The sequence below is a fragment of the Prionailurus viverrinus genome, chromosome D4 (genome assembly GCF_022837055.1).
Source record: "Prionailurus viverrinus isolate Anna chromosome D4, UM_Priviv_1.0, whole genome shotgun sequence".
Taxonomy (NCBI): domain Eukaryota; kingdom Metazoa; phylum Chordata; class Mammalia; order Carnivora; family Felidae; genus Prionailurus; species Prionailurus viverrinus.
Window position 1 is genome coordinate 81,844,062 of NC_062573.1, and position 15,055 is coordinate 81,859,116.

A 15,055-nucleotide genomic window follows, 5' to 3' on the forward strand; every position below is an offset into this window, starting at 1 on the left:
GTTGTTCAGCCTGATGTCTCAAGCCACAGTAGGCATTTGGCTTCTACATGTGATTTATTTGGATTAACTTTTCATTCTGCCATCTGTTAGCCTATAAACAGAACACTTTTCTCAGTAATCTTATCCTGTCCCTGGGATTTCTCTTTTTCAGACACAACCAAAAGATCGGTCACCACAGTAAGGAGGGAAGTGAACAGAGCTGTAAGTAGTCGTGACTTACCTTATCTCTTTCACGTCTTTTCTTCTCCTAGCTTAAATTAAGAAATAAGCCCTATTCTTGGAATGCATAAAAGGGCAATGGAATAGTTTCAGCCTGCACAGAATCTTCCTGTTCAGTGGCATTTCTGCCCATTGCTACTATGACCTTAGGTTGTTCCACACCTCTCTTGGAGGAAAAAAAAGTGTCTGCTGTGCAGCCACAGAATAGTTGTGTACTCTTTGGTCTGTCTGTATTCCTAGGCATTACCAGGAATCTGCACAGGACATCAGGGCCCACATGCTTAGAAACATGTTTAACACTTAACAGCAAGGGAAGATACTCAAATCTGAACCAATCAACAACTCATGTTTTTGCAACCGTTGTTAAGTACATCGTTGGGGGCTGTGGGTCAAAGTTGGGAGAATAGAAGTCTCTTCATGAGGCTGACAGGCTTGGAGCTGGAATTTGTGGGAAAGGATATGATATGGAGGTCAGGAGAATTGGGGTTGCTAAAAATCATTCAGCCTGGTTGGATGAAATGCTTAGACCCTGGGGAAGTGGCGTTTTGGGGACCAGACCTGGGTCCTCTTGCACAATGGGTATTTCTAGCTTTCTTAGGAAAACCACCTTTCCTTTTGAAATCTGGGGATCACATGGTGTGACGCACGAGCTCATGAGTTTGCCAAAATCATAGGCAACTCATAGAAATTTGTAAATAACTTTGCTATCAGCTGCTTGAAATATTCAGAACTCGTCATTTTAGAGTTCTGTTGAATGTGTCTAAAATTCCAGAGGCGCCAACTATGAAAAGAACTCTAAAACACCTTCAACACCAGGGTCAGTGCCTGGCAGCTCAGAAGCACAAAATATGACTGACAGGAATGACATTGGGCCCTGCTCCCTCCTACCACATCCCTGAAAGCCATTCGTGAAAACACATCCCATTACTGCAATACTCGTCCCTGGGCACAGAACAAGGAACAAAGGCAGTTTAGGTCTGGACTATACTTAAGGTCTAGTTGTGCTGAATTGCTCTGAATCAACAATGAGATATTCTTAACTCAGAAAGGTTTCAGATTATTACTGGCAGTCCTAACTGAAACATCTGTTTCTTGAGAAACAAAACTCCTATAGTCCGATAGACTGGGATACTTGGTCTACATGTGGGTTTCCATGGGAGAGACCTCAGTATTTGTGCTTCATGAGCTCTGAGTCTTTGTATAGCGTCTCCTTCAACTGCTCAGCATAAGGAAGAAAGAGAAAAAGGGTGTCTGCTGTAGAGCCACAGAACAGTTGGTTTGAGAGCAGAGGTGGTAAGGTAAACTCAGATGCCCAGACGGCCAGGCAAGTATTGAAATGAGAAAGAAGGGCACACTATAACCAGATAGGGGATGGTGACCAACTGGAGGGCATATTCCTGTGAATTTAGCACCAGGCTAACATTGTTGGAGAAGATAAAATCCAGATTTTTCTATAAAATGTTCTAGTTATTAAATGCTTGCTGGAAGTATTTCAAATACCAAACAAACCAAATAAAATATGTCCATAGGCTAATTGAACCTATGAGGGACCAGTTACAACCTGTCCCCTAGAGAGAAAGTATTGTCAGAAAAGGGGTTAGAATCTGAGTAATGAAGGCAAAACCTTGTATGTGAGGAATTGAGGGAGGCTCAAAGGCTTGCGGCCATTCTGCATGTCTCATCCTATGGCCTGCCACATGGCCTGCGTAGCACATGGTTAATAGAGGGACTTTCTTGGATTAACAGGGTATCACAGCCATTTTTAAACAGTACATCTCCTTGTAAGCAGAAAAACCTTATACTCTTTTTTAAATGGTAGGTGAAATTCAAAGTAAAGTAAATATCTTGGTCAAAAGTCAAATTAAAGAAATTAGACTGGAGTGCCTGGGTGGCTCAGTTGGTTAAACATCCAACTTATGGTCTCAGCTCAATGTTGATCTCAGGGTGGTGAGTTCAAGCCCTGCATTGGGCCCCATTCTGTGGGTGAAACCTACTTGAAAAACAAAAAACAACAAAAAGAGGAAAGATGGGAGGGAGGGAGGGAGGGAAGGAAGGAAGGAAGGAAGGAAGGAAGGAAGGAAGGAAGGAAGGAGAGAGACGAATTCTCTTCTCTTTCCCCCCAACCAGTAACATATAGTCGTCCTTTTTACCTTCTAACCTGGGGAGGGAGAGTCAAGGAGGTGAAAGAATGATGCTTCTCTCTTCCTCACCCCTCCCTGGCACTTAAATATGTGGGGTGATGTAAAGAGGTCAGGACCATTTAGATATACATCAAAGAGGGCTCACACAGGAATGTTCCTGGTACTTTTATTTACGATAGCAACAAATCAGAAATACAGGTGAATAGGAAATATAGACAACTAAAATGAAAGCACAAAAAATAGATGTATTTTTGAGATGGATAAATCTGAAAAATATAATTTGGGGAGAAAACATATACAGAAGAAAGATAGAGACAATGTGTGGGCAGTTATAGAGTTTAAAAACTGTAAACAACCTCTATGTAGTGTTTATGGAAACAGTCATGTGAAGTAAAAGTACGAAAACAACCAAATTTAACCTCTTAAACTGGGTGGTGGGGATGCCGATGGTGACGATATTATTCTCCTAGTTTGTTGTATGCCTGAAATGTTAATTTTTATAAAGAAGAGGTCATGACTAGAATTCAAGAGATTTAGACTCCAGTTTTTCTGTGAGCTACACAATCTAAGGTAAGATCCACCAAGGGGCACTTGAATCTTCTCCAGAGAAACAGAACCACTAGGACACTGGCAAGTATGAAATCTATAGGGCAGGCTTGGGGGCTGGAAGAAGTTCAGGTAGGAGTTGAAATTTGGAATCCAAAATCTGTAGAGTAGGCCAGTAGGCTGGGAACTCAGGTGAGATGTCTATGCTACAGTCTGAGGCAGAATTCCTTCTTCTCTGGGAAACCTCATTTGTTGCTCTTCAACTGATTGAATGAGACCCACCCACATTCTGAGAAGGCAATATGCTTTATTTTTTTTAATTAAAAAATTTTTTTTAACATCTATTCATATTTGAGAGAGACAGAGACAGAGCATGAGTGGGGGAGGGGCAGAGAGAGAGGGAGACACAGAATATGAAACAGGCTCCAGGCTCTGAGCTGTCAGCACAGAGCCTGATGTGGGGCTCAAACTCACAAACAGTGAGGACGTGACCTGAGCCGAAGCCAGACGCTTAACTGACTGAGCCACCCAGGCACCCTGAAATTTGCTTTATTTAAAGTCAACTGATGACAGGCATTCATCACATCTACAAAACGTCTTTACAGCAACATCTAGACTAACATTTGATCAAACAACAGGGTACGATAGTTTAACCAAATGGACACAGAAAACTAACCATCACATGCACCCCACATGAGGGAGGCAGTCTTGGCTGGAGTAAGTGAATTTGTCAGACCTTTCTGAGCCTCAAAAAATAGAAGTATGTGACTATTCTCTGGTCACAGAGTTGTCCGAGAGGCCAGGGCTCTGTCTAAAACCTGTTCATCCATGAACCTGCCACCCAGTGCCTGCAGACTCACTATTTAGGGTTTTCTATTTATTTCACAGGGTTGTTTCTCCTCAGCTCACTGCCTCTTTCAACAAAAAAAGGACATGTGTGGTATCAGAATCCTGCACTTTATGTGTCTTGAAATAATGAATAGTTGAGTAAATCTGGAAGGGGAAAAACAACCCTGTCACCAAAAGTACTTGATAAAATTAAACTGAAGGGTTTGGAAATGACTTGTCTGTCTTACTATCCATTTGTCTGTGCTTCTTATAGTTTATTCTGCAATAAATGTAAAAATTGACTGATTTTGACCTAATTTGTCTTACTACTAAACGATGAATCTTGCTTAATTTTAATTGTGTTGGTCAGCTCAAAAATAAATAACTAATACAATTTTTACAACTAAAAAAATTTTTTTTAATGTTTAATTTTATTTTGAGAGACAGAGAGAGAGCGTGAGCAGGGGAGGGGCAGAGAGAGAGACACACACAGAATACAAAGCAGTTCCAGGCTCCGAGCTGTCAGCATAGAACCTGATGTGGGGCTCGAACCCACGAATTGTGACATCATGACCTGAGCCTAAGTCAGATGCTCAACCGATTGAGCCACCCGGGCACCCCTAGAACTTTTTAAAAATTACATATTTTTTTCTGAGCAAAAATGAAAAAAAAATAATCCACTGCACACAGATTACCATGGTTAATATTTAATAGTGCTTTAATTTCTAATGTTTTTCTGTATTTAAATTTTATAAAATTAAATTATAGTATGTATAGCTTGATATAGTTTTCTTTAACTTAATTCTATGTCATTAGTATTACCCATGTGCTAAAAATATAATTAATGGCTTTGATATTTTATTGTATATATGGACTAGGACTTATCTAATTCTCTATTGCTCTACCTTTAGTATCTACCTCAGAGTTGTTTTATGTCTTTGTTATTTAAATATTGTCACAATTAGGGGCACCTGGGTGGCTCAGTAAGTTGGGCGTCTGACCCTTGATTTTAGTTCCAGTCATGATCTCATGGTTCATGAGTTCGAGCCTTGTGTGGGGCTCTGTGCTGCTTGGGATTCTCTCTCTCTCCCTCTCTCCCCTCCCCTACTCTCTCTCTCTTTGTTTCTCAAAACAAACAAGCTTACAGTAAATAAATGAGTAAGTAAGTAAATAAATATCATCACAATTAATAATCTTATACACAGATCTTCATGTGCAGCTCCGATTATTACCATAAGGTAAAATCTAAGACGTAAAATTACGGAGTAAAGCTATAGACATTTTTAAGACTCTCAAAAATCGCTGAATTGCCCTCTAAAAAGGTGTACCAACTCATACTAGCAATATATGAAAGATGTAGTTTCATCATTGCGTTTGTTCCAGTGCTGGGTATTATCGTTTTTAAATTTTGCTAATTTAGAAATTGAAAACTGTACGTCATCATTACTTTAATTTGCATTTTCAAGTTATTAGTGAGATAAAACATTTGCACAAATTTACAGGTTTTATCTTCTTTTGGGAACTGTCTATGTATCTTTTGTTCATCTTTTTAGTTATGTCTTCACTTACAGTTAATAGTAACCCATTACCTGCTATCTATTTTATAAACTTGCCCTAGATTTGTCACTTACTGCTAAGCTGCTTTTTCTTATCTGAAGAAAACAGTATTGGGTATAGTAAAATTGGGCTCACAGGACCAGGTCATAAACATAAATGTCCTATATGTCACATATTTATCAAAAGAAAATAAATGTATTAATTATAACAGTTATGCTAGATAAAAAGCTTACAGGCAATAGGATCCACGGTTCCCAGAGGACCAAGTTATAAATCTCTAAGAAGCAGGTGCAGTGCCTTCTTCCTTTAAGAGCCCATCACATCCTGGGATGCACTGTAGTTTCAGTAGGCACCTATGAAATGCTGGCCAACCAACGTTAACATTCTATTATCCACTAACATATATCAACTCCTTTTTTTTTTTAAATTTTTTTTTCAACGTTTATTTATTTTTGGGACAGAGAGAGACAGAGCATGAATGGGGGAGGGGCAGAGAGAGAGGGAGACACAGAATCGGAAACAGGCTCCAGGCTCTGAGCCATCAGCCCAGAGCCTGACGCGGGGCTCGAACTCACGGACCGCGAGATCGTGACCTGGCTGAAGTCGGACGCTTAACCGACTGCACCACCCAGGCGCCCCTATCAACTCCTTTTTAAGGATTAGGTGAACTGTAGCCAGGGGGCCAAATTGCCTCCTGTTTTTGTAAGCAAAATACTATTGAAGCACAGCTGTGCTCACTGTTTCCGTATCATTCCCAATGTTCACACCCTTGCCCCCTGCCTCTGATGGCAGAGTTGAGTAACTGCCTCAAAGCCTATATTTCCCATAAAGTCTAAATACTTTACAACCTGGCCCTACAGAAAATGTTTGGTGCCCCAGAAGTTCTCCATGGCTCTGTGCCTTCTCTCACAGTGAATGTACTTGATCTTGTGCTAAATACTCTAACGCTACCCCCAACTCCTATCTCAGCTCCATAAAGTCTGAGGACAGAGCCCCTCGGGGAAGAGCTTGGTCCAGGCAGCTCAGAGCTCTCGATCTCCCACCTCTATCCTCTGCCATCCCAGCTCTGCCTCACCCCCAAACCACCCACGTGGGGACAGTCAAGTTCTAGACTGTCCAGGAGTCATCCTGACCCTCCTGTTCTTAGTCACATCACCTCGGTAGCTAGAGTCCTGGGACTTGCCCTGAGCATATTTGTCACACATAGTTCTGACAAGACTTTGATACAGATAAACAGTCTCCCTTCCCACTTAAGAAGGGATGGGCTTGGTGGTTTTGCTTCACTGACCAGAGATTGAAGCGAGACCTGATTAATGTGAGAATGCCCAGCAGGGCTCAGAAGCTCAGGCATCAGCTGCACAGGGCTTGATTTTCCACTCCATAGCTCTGCCTTGAACTTTTTAGGCAACTCTGGGAAAGGTGTTGCCTATTCTTATTCTTGTGGAAATCCAGACTTCTCAGCCTCCCCAGATGGGCTTTCAAGGCCTTAACTTTATTACAGGATCAAAAGACTCAGATCAAACTAAATGTGGCCAAAGAGCTCATTACCATCCTTCTCCATGGTGGATGTGGTGGTCATTAGTGTTATTTCACATATTTCCTGGATCTCTTGCTTTTGTGTGATGTAATAGGATTGCACTTCTCTGCCCTTAATTTGTAGTTAGGTGTGGTCATGTGATTTGTTTTGGTCAACTAAATATAAGCTTAAGTGATGTGTGACTTCTGGGTAGAAGATGTAAGGCCTAGCTTGTGCTTTGCTGTATTCTTTTTCCATCTGGTGTGGAAACTAGCAACATTTGGGGTAGTGTTGCTACATCAGCATGGGTCTCTGAGTAACTACAAATAATGGTCAGCCCCTTGCTGACCCTCAGTGGACAGGGAAGCTTTGTTTACTATTTGATTTAAATAATAGAGATTTGGGGGTTGTTTGTTACTGCGGCATAATCAAGTCTATCCTGACTGATTCAACAGGGAAATCCTGGAACCTCAACTCAATACGCTATATATTGTCACTTACAGTTCTGCTTCGGAGGAGTGATAATATGGGGAAAGGCTTTCTATATAACAAAAAGAAAAGAAGAGTAAGATATAAAAATACACTTACTATATCATTAATGCTTTATTTAAAAAATGTTTTTAATATACCGTCACACCCTTCTCCCGAAGAAGTGAAGAAAAATATTTAAATGCCCATAATCATTATATTCTGGAAACTTGTATTGTTTTCTTCTTTTATATTTTCTGAGTTTTCTTTGTACTTGAATACATTTTAAAATGTTCCAATGTTGGGGCACCTGGGTGGTTCAGTCGGTTAGGTGTCCAACTCTTGGTTTTGGCTCAGGTCATGATCTCGTGGTCGTGGGATCAAGCCCTGCATTGGGCTCTGCCTTCAGCACAGAGCCTGCTTGGGATTCTCTCTCTCCATCTCTTTCTGCCCCTCTCCTGCTCACGGGCGCGTGCTTTCTCTCTTACTCTCTCTCTCAAAATAAATAGACATTAAAATAAGAAAAATAAAAAAATAAAATGTCCCAATGTATCACTTTTAAGTACCCAGGGGTGCTTGTTAGATGAAGGATGATCTCTGTCTCTATCCTCACCTCTCACTGTATATATCACCTCTTCGTATCCTATGTAACAAATGCATATACAGAACTCTCCATGGGGTCCTTGTCAACTTTAGGGAGAGGAATGCTACACCCTGTTTCAAGGACACATACCAATGTCTTAGTTGCTTTTCAGAGCTTCTTAACCTAGTGAGCCTACAAGGAGTGGATCCATACTCCAAGGATGTGAGAGATCAGGCTTGGGACCATGGCCTCTTGATCTCGTGCAGGCCACCGAGCTATCAACCAGAATAGCTTCAGGAGTGGATTCTGATCCCATAGATCTATATCATGTTTCCTTTTAAAAAAAAGTTATCCTAGTCATCATGACATGGTTTGTTAGAGATTACAAACCACGTAACCTGACTTCCTCATTTTACAAATGGCAAGATTTGGACTAAGGGATGTTACATAACTTTCTGGAGTGAAATAATAACAGAAAAATAAAAGGTCTTGTGATTCCCAGTATAGTGCTACTCATTAATTCATTCACTCTGAAATATGCACTAAGTGTCTATTTGCAAGACTCTGTGTCAGGTAGGCTGTGTGGAGGTCGTAAGGGTGAATGAGGCACAACATTAGCATTCCAAGATTCTTACAATCAAGAGTTGGAGATAAGGTACTCAAAACACTGTTTTCATTGGTATAATTTGGGCTAAAATGAAAAGAGGCCAGATTTCTGTATACCGCCTAGCAGTTGATCAAATCTGTGTTTGTTTTGTTTTGCCTGAGTCTCTTGTCTTCCCCTTAGGAACTTCCACCTAAGAACTGACCATAGCCTCCACATGCCGCCATGGTGCAGGTGCCTTCTCTGTGCATTGGTTTCCAATCTTTTCTTTCTTTTCTTCCCATTATAACCCTTTCATAAAGGAAACATTAGAACACCTGTACATACTGAGTGGAGAAACTTGAGTCCTCCTCCTCTGGATCTCCTTTACTGTCACTACTATGCACACTTCTGTCGTGAATGCATGGGGCTTTTTCCCCACCAGGAAGTTCTCTGGGATACCAGCTTGGTGTCCTACGATTTAACTCAAGTCTGACCCTATGTCGCCAGGGATGGCATGAGATCCCACCCGTTAAGGGCTCAGTCCCACAAGACTGCCCTCCCCACCCTCCACCCCCTACTTCAGATGCCAATGGCCAGCCCAGGCTGTCACCTCTGCTTCTGACCAATCAGCTATAAATAATCTGAGGTTCCCACCATCCCCTCCTCAGGTTCGGTGAATTTGATAGAGCAATTCCCAGAAGCAAGGAAAACAGTTTGCTTACTGTTTACCAACCTACCATAATGGGTTATAAACAATACAGTGAATATCTGATAGAAGAAATGCATATGGCAAGATATGTGGGGGCGTCCACACTCTGTGTGTGTGCCACTCTCCCAGTACCAACTTGTGCTCCACAACAGAAAAGCCCCTGGAAGCCCTACTTCAGGGATTTTTATGGAGGCTTTATCACATAGGCATGACCAATCATTAACCCCATCTTTAGCCCTTCTCCCCTCTCTGGAGAATGGGGTTGGGGTGAGGGGTGGGACTGAAAATTCCAAGCTTCTCACCATAGCTTAGTCTTCTTGGTGACCTGTCCCCATCCAGGAGCTCATCAAGATTCACTTCATTACAACAAAAGACACTGCTGTCATCCAGGAAATTTCAAGGGATTTAGGAACTCTGTCAGGAAGTGAAGTCCAAGACCAAATATTAGAACAAAGATGTTCCCAATGCTTTTATCATTTAGAAAATTACAAGTGCTTTAGGAGTTCTGTGCCAGGAGCCCCGGGCAGAGACCGGTATATATATATTTTTTTTCAATTATCTCACAAAAGCATGTTAAAACAGTGGTGAAACCAGACTGAGGGGTATATACACCCTGCCTTAGGTCCCTGCAAAGGCCTCTAAGGTACATTGTGCTTCTTGGAACATATTTGGAAAATCATGAAGCGCTCAAACTATCACTTTATCCCAAAGCCCACCTTATGTACCTATCCTCAGAATCCCCAGAAATGCCCACCCCACATCCAGCTTCCTTCCATGTAGAGCGCAGCTGTTCCAGGGAGGCGGGTGGGGGCTGGAAGAGGAGAAGAGAAAGTAACCTCCTCACTCACCTGGTTTGTGAGGGTTTAAAAAAAAAAAAATGTTTATTTATTTATTTATTTTTGAGAGAAAGAGAGAGTGCAAGCAGAGGAGTGGCAGAGAGAGAGGGAGAGAGAGTCTCAAGTAGGCTCCATACTGTCAGCACAGAGCCGCCTGTGAGGCTTGAACTCATGAACCATGAGATCATGACCTGGGCAAAATCCAGAGTCGGACGCTTAACTGACTGAGCCCCCCAGGTGCCCCTGGGCTTATGAGTTTTTAATTGTGTGAGAAGTCTGTGTATTTTGTATTTTAGTTCCCTGTGGCATTACAAGAAGTACAAATAATACATGAAAATTCAGAGATGGAGAAAGTATCACTTTAGGCCGGGGACAATCAGGGAAGAGGGAAGGCTTCATGGAGGAGGTGACATTTGCACCAGGCAAACATGCGAATAACAGACTATTCTAGATAAAGGGGACACAGGGGGAATGGCAGAGGCAGGGGGACATCACATCTGTAGGAAAAGGCGTGTGATCCCAGCCTGGAAAAATCTAGGTGTGAGACCAGAGGGAAGCTGGTTGGGGGCCCTGCTGTGAGCCAGGAATTCCAGGCAAAGGAGGTTAGATGTTGCTCCTTAGGCATGCATGCCTCAGGTCTCAGCAGGAAACAGAGGCCACACTCAGAAGGGGTGACTGAGGCAAGCTTACTAGCTGCAAAGGCAGGAAGGGGGCGGTGGGGAGGTTGAGCTACCTGAAACTGGCAAGAGCAGGGGAGAGCTGAGCACCCCTAGGCCTAGAGGGGACGGGGGAAGGCATAGTTAAATTTTTTTTTAATGTTTATTTACTTTTGACAGAGAGAGAGAGAGAGAGAGAGAGAGAGAGAGAGAGAAACAGAGCATGAGCGGGGGAGGGGCAGAGAGAGAGGGAGACACAGAATCCAAAGCAGGCTCCAGGCTCCGAGCTGTCAGCACAGAGCCTGACGTGGGGTTCGAACTCACAGACCGCGAGATCATGACCTGAGCTGAAGTCGGAGGACGCTCAACCGACTGAGCCACCCAGGCGCCCCAGGGGAAGGCATAGTTACCAGAATGCTGGTGAGAACAGCAATAGGAGAAGGCCACCTGCAAGGCTTTGCATGGCATCCGCTGGGCTCCCCCGTGCATTTGTGGTCAGTTGACAGATTGTTTGGGGGATGCTGGTCTTAGGTGGCCTCATTCATATGTCTTGGAGTTGCTGCTGGCAGTCGGTTGGGCCGTGTGTCTTCAGCAGGTTTGTCTGTGCTCTTTTCAACATGGAAGCGGGTCCAAAAAGAGCAAAGAGAAGGCAAACCCTACCATGCATGTGTTTTTCAGGTTTCCATCCACATCTCATTGACCAAAGCAAATCAGAGCTAGGCCAGATGCGCCTGCAGCCTGTCTGGGAGGTTGCTGAAACCTCACTATGCTACTATGTTACAGCCTTCTTTATCCCCTAGTCTGAGGGAAAGCATGGCATGCAAGCCGGGGGGGAAAAGAGAGCCCAGTGAGCAGTCCAAGGTCACCCTCCGGTGACCTGAGCAGGGTAGAGCAGGGTGGAGAATGCGTCTGCAGGAGCCAACAGACATATCTGGCTCCGTGGAGAGCTACAAAAGGCTTTGAACGGGGAGCCCCGCCAACTGTGCTCCAGTGTCACTGGGCCGACTGCACGCCTGAGAACAGAGGGGAGAGGCCTCTTGCAACAGGTCTGGAGAGAGAGGCTGAAGACGTGGATGAGGACCATGGTGGAGGGGGGAAACACAAAGGTCTTGAACTCTGCTGCCTCCAGATAGATGAGCTCTTCCCCCACAGCCGTTTCTCACTCCAGTCTGTTTTTGAGAGGTTATCTCTTCTCTAATCAGCAAAGTGATTTTCCTATTTGTGGACTTGTCTCCCCAGATTTGAACCTGTGTTTTCAGGAGCTGGGGTGACCGGATGGGACGTCCTCGAGAATGTTCTGGACTCTGAACAAGAATCCTCTGGCCTGCATAGCTCGTTGTTTGCACTTGTCCAATGCCTTTGTAGCTCCAGCACTGAAGAGGAGACCGCCAAGAGAGCGGGCAGCGCCTGGCCATGGTGTGCTCAGAGCACGTCAGGCAGTCCGCCCTCCCCACATCCAGGCACTCACCCCTGCAGCCTGTGACCCTAAGCAAGCACTACTGCACTTTAGAAAATGACCGCCCCGGACCCGAGACCCCAGTGAGTGCTCTGCACTTCGTTCTTGCTGCCAGACTCAACACAAAGGGAGTTTCCCCCCTAAGTTTCCAAAGTGATTTCCAGAAGCGGAGATGAATGGAAATTTTCAGTTATAGGAAAGGACGAATTGCCAATAGAGTTATTTTCTCCACTGTTTCCTCTGGGTATACTGGAAAAGCCTTTTGAGACCATTAGAGTTTACACACAGTCAAGCCATAATTGACAAGTTATGTGGCTTACTGGAATCTTGACATCTGAGTTGTTTAATTAACAGAAAGCATTTAAGTACACAGTGGGCGGCTACAAATCGTGGAGAGAAGCCGTTGAGTATTTTGTGAGGTCTGAATCACAAAGCATTTGTTTTAACCTGCCATGGCACCATGTTGGATGATTTTGTTTTAAACTACATCTTTAAAAAGTTCTGTTTTCTTAACCTCAGAAACCAATGGCATACATTAGAAAAATTTAGCACGCTAGTATGCTGTACCTGCAAAGATTTCAGATGGGTATCCATAATGGTCAAAGTCCCAAACTAGGGCTCCTTTCCCGGCCCTCTCTGTGACTTTAAACTTAACCTTTCAGTGACTTGGTTCCATGTCTGTCACACAGTGACACTCACGAGTCAAGGCCTTTGATGGTTGGCACTTTAGAAACGCCGTGGAATCCCTTCCGTGCGTGTCCAGGGTAACTGCATGCGGCAACGGCAGGTTAACCATGTGAAATTTGGTCTGTGTACTGGGGCCATGGAGTTCAGGGCACCTGCTGATCTATGAAGTATCCAAATGTGTACATTATCTAGAGCCGAGTCTTAGGTTAGCAGCTTATCTTTCTCAGTTTTGAATCATGAGGATTTGAGCACATGTTACATCTTCTCCTTAGACTCTAAGCTCCTGGAGGGCAAGGGGGGAGGAGGGGTTTGTCAGTCCTGCAGTCTGTTGCTTGGAATAGATGCCTCGTGCATGATTGGCTCTGAGACTCCTCATGATATTGAAGAAAATGGCCACTCGTGACATCCTTACTTTTTATGACATTAATAGGATTGGCTAAAAGTATGTAAAGGCAATCCTTGAAACAAAAGAGCCAAATGAACACTAAGTCTTTAAAAAAAAAAAAAAAGTACCTTTTACAAAGGGAACAAAAATAGTATTCGGGAGAGTTTGAGGAACTGAGAAATGCCAAACAAGCAAAAACCACCTATGATGTCATCATCTCAGCACAAGTATTTTCATTTTTGCTGTTTGTATTTGGTCCTTGTCCAGACATGTATGCGATCTCAGCGAGAGTTGTAATTTTCCATCCTCTTTTCAAATTTGTCATTGTACCACAAGCTTACACCTATATTGTTGATTAGTCCTCCTAATGATCACTTTTAATGGGTGCTTGAGTCACAGATCACAATGAGATGTGATTAGGCACAAACTCTGTTCATCACCTGACCACTATAAGCCTCTCCTTTGACTAGTGGACCACAGGTGACATTTGGGGTTCCTAAAGATTTGTGTCATTGCAGAGCAGCGTTCAGGAATCCCTGAAAAGCCTGGGTATTTCCACTTCCCCCAGTGCACAGACACCTTCAGGAATGACTTCAAGTCCCCTTGGGGATAGCTTGGAAGAAGATCTACAGTACCCATGGCATTGTTGCGGGGTCCTTTCTAAGAATTTGGGGAAGAAGCTGTGATTCTCAGTTGTGAAAACTCAAGCCAGATTTCTATTCTATAGATCAAGCCATGCTTTGGTAGGCCGGACAACTACTTAATTCTTAGGGCCAGCCACTACTAAAGATTTCCTGTAAGTAAAAAAATCCGATTGCTCTTCTGGGATCTTATCATCTCATTGAAGTCAGGAAGCCCGTATCCGTGGTAGCATTTCCTATCATCATCTTTGTCCTACAGAAAACAGCCGTCTGGTGGCACCCAAGGTTGTGGGGCTCCCTCACTAATGCATTTCTCAATGCTTTAGTGAAGGGAATATCCCTTGGGCCCTTTCAAGGGGAGGAAAGATGCACAGGTTACACATAACAAATTGCCCCATTATTCCTACCTCCTTAAGCCTTTGGGATCGTTTCTGCCCATTATTCCATAGAAATTCTATCAACTTGCATCATTGTTGTCCACAGGGGTCAGCCAACCAACTTAGTAAACACACCACTTCCAGCTGCTCAAACTAATACATTTGTCTCTGCTTGCTTTTGCTGTATAACAAAACTTAGGGCTTATGTTTATCATTTATGTATTTATGATTCTGTAGATTAGCAACTTAGGCTGGGCTCGGCTGGGGCAACTCATTTCTGCTTTCCATGGCATCAGCTGGGCTCCCTTGTGCGTTTGTGGTCAGTTGACAGATTATTTGGAGGATGCTGGTCTTAGGTGACCTCGTTCACGTGACTTGGAGTTGGTGCTGGCTGTCGGTTGGGCCGTGTGTCTTCAGCAGATTTGTCTGTGCTCTTTCAACATGGAAGCGAGTCCAAAAGGAGCAAAGAGAGGGCAGACCCCAATGTGCAAGTGCTTTTTAGGTTCCCGTCTGTATCACACTTGCTAACGTCTCATTGGCCAAAAGCAAGTGAAATAGCTAAGCCAAAATCAATGTGGAAGGAATTACACGAGGGCCTGATACACAAAATGGCATGATTCCCTGGGGCTATTGCTGAAACAATCTACAGTAGCATTAAGTCCAAAAACCTATGGAAAGTGTATTATATCAGGGCTACCTAAGTTTGGCCCCAACCCAATGTTGTATTGTGTTCTCCTTGATCGGATACCCTTAGAATCCATCTCTACCTATATTGGGTTTCTTCCAGCATGAATTTAACAAAACCTTGTGATTCTTTTGGAGTAAAGCCTTTTCCTCCAGAGCCAGACTCTGCCCTTCTCTCCC

The 15,055-nt window shown here is 43.6% G+C and overlaps 1 protein-coding gene across 3 annotated transcripts in view; it reads left to right on the forward strand.

Moving 5' to 3' along the window:
- PDCD1LG2 (programmed cell death 1 ligand 2) overlaps positions 1 to 15,055 on the forward strand; it is a 101,185-nt gene that overhangs the window by 44,273 nt on the left and 41,857 nt on the right. For 2 of the 3 annotated variants that reach the window (XR_007146112.1, XM_047829171.1), the window contains exon 6: positions 152 to 201. Coding sequence is in view for 2 of the 3 variants with exons in the window: in XM_047829171.1 (XP_047685127.1) it covers positions 152 to 201 (50 nt within the window). In the remaining variant the exon portion in view is untranslated. Of the gene's footprint in view, positions 1 to 151; positions 202 to 11,884; positions 15,034 to 15,055 lie in introns of those variants that run through there. The other variant, XM_047829172.1, reaches the window with a different exon arrangement.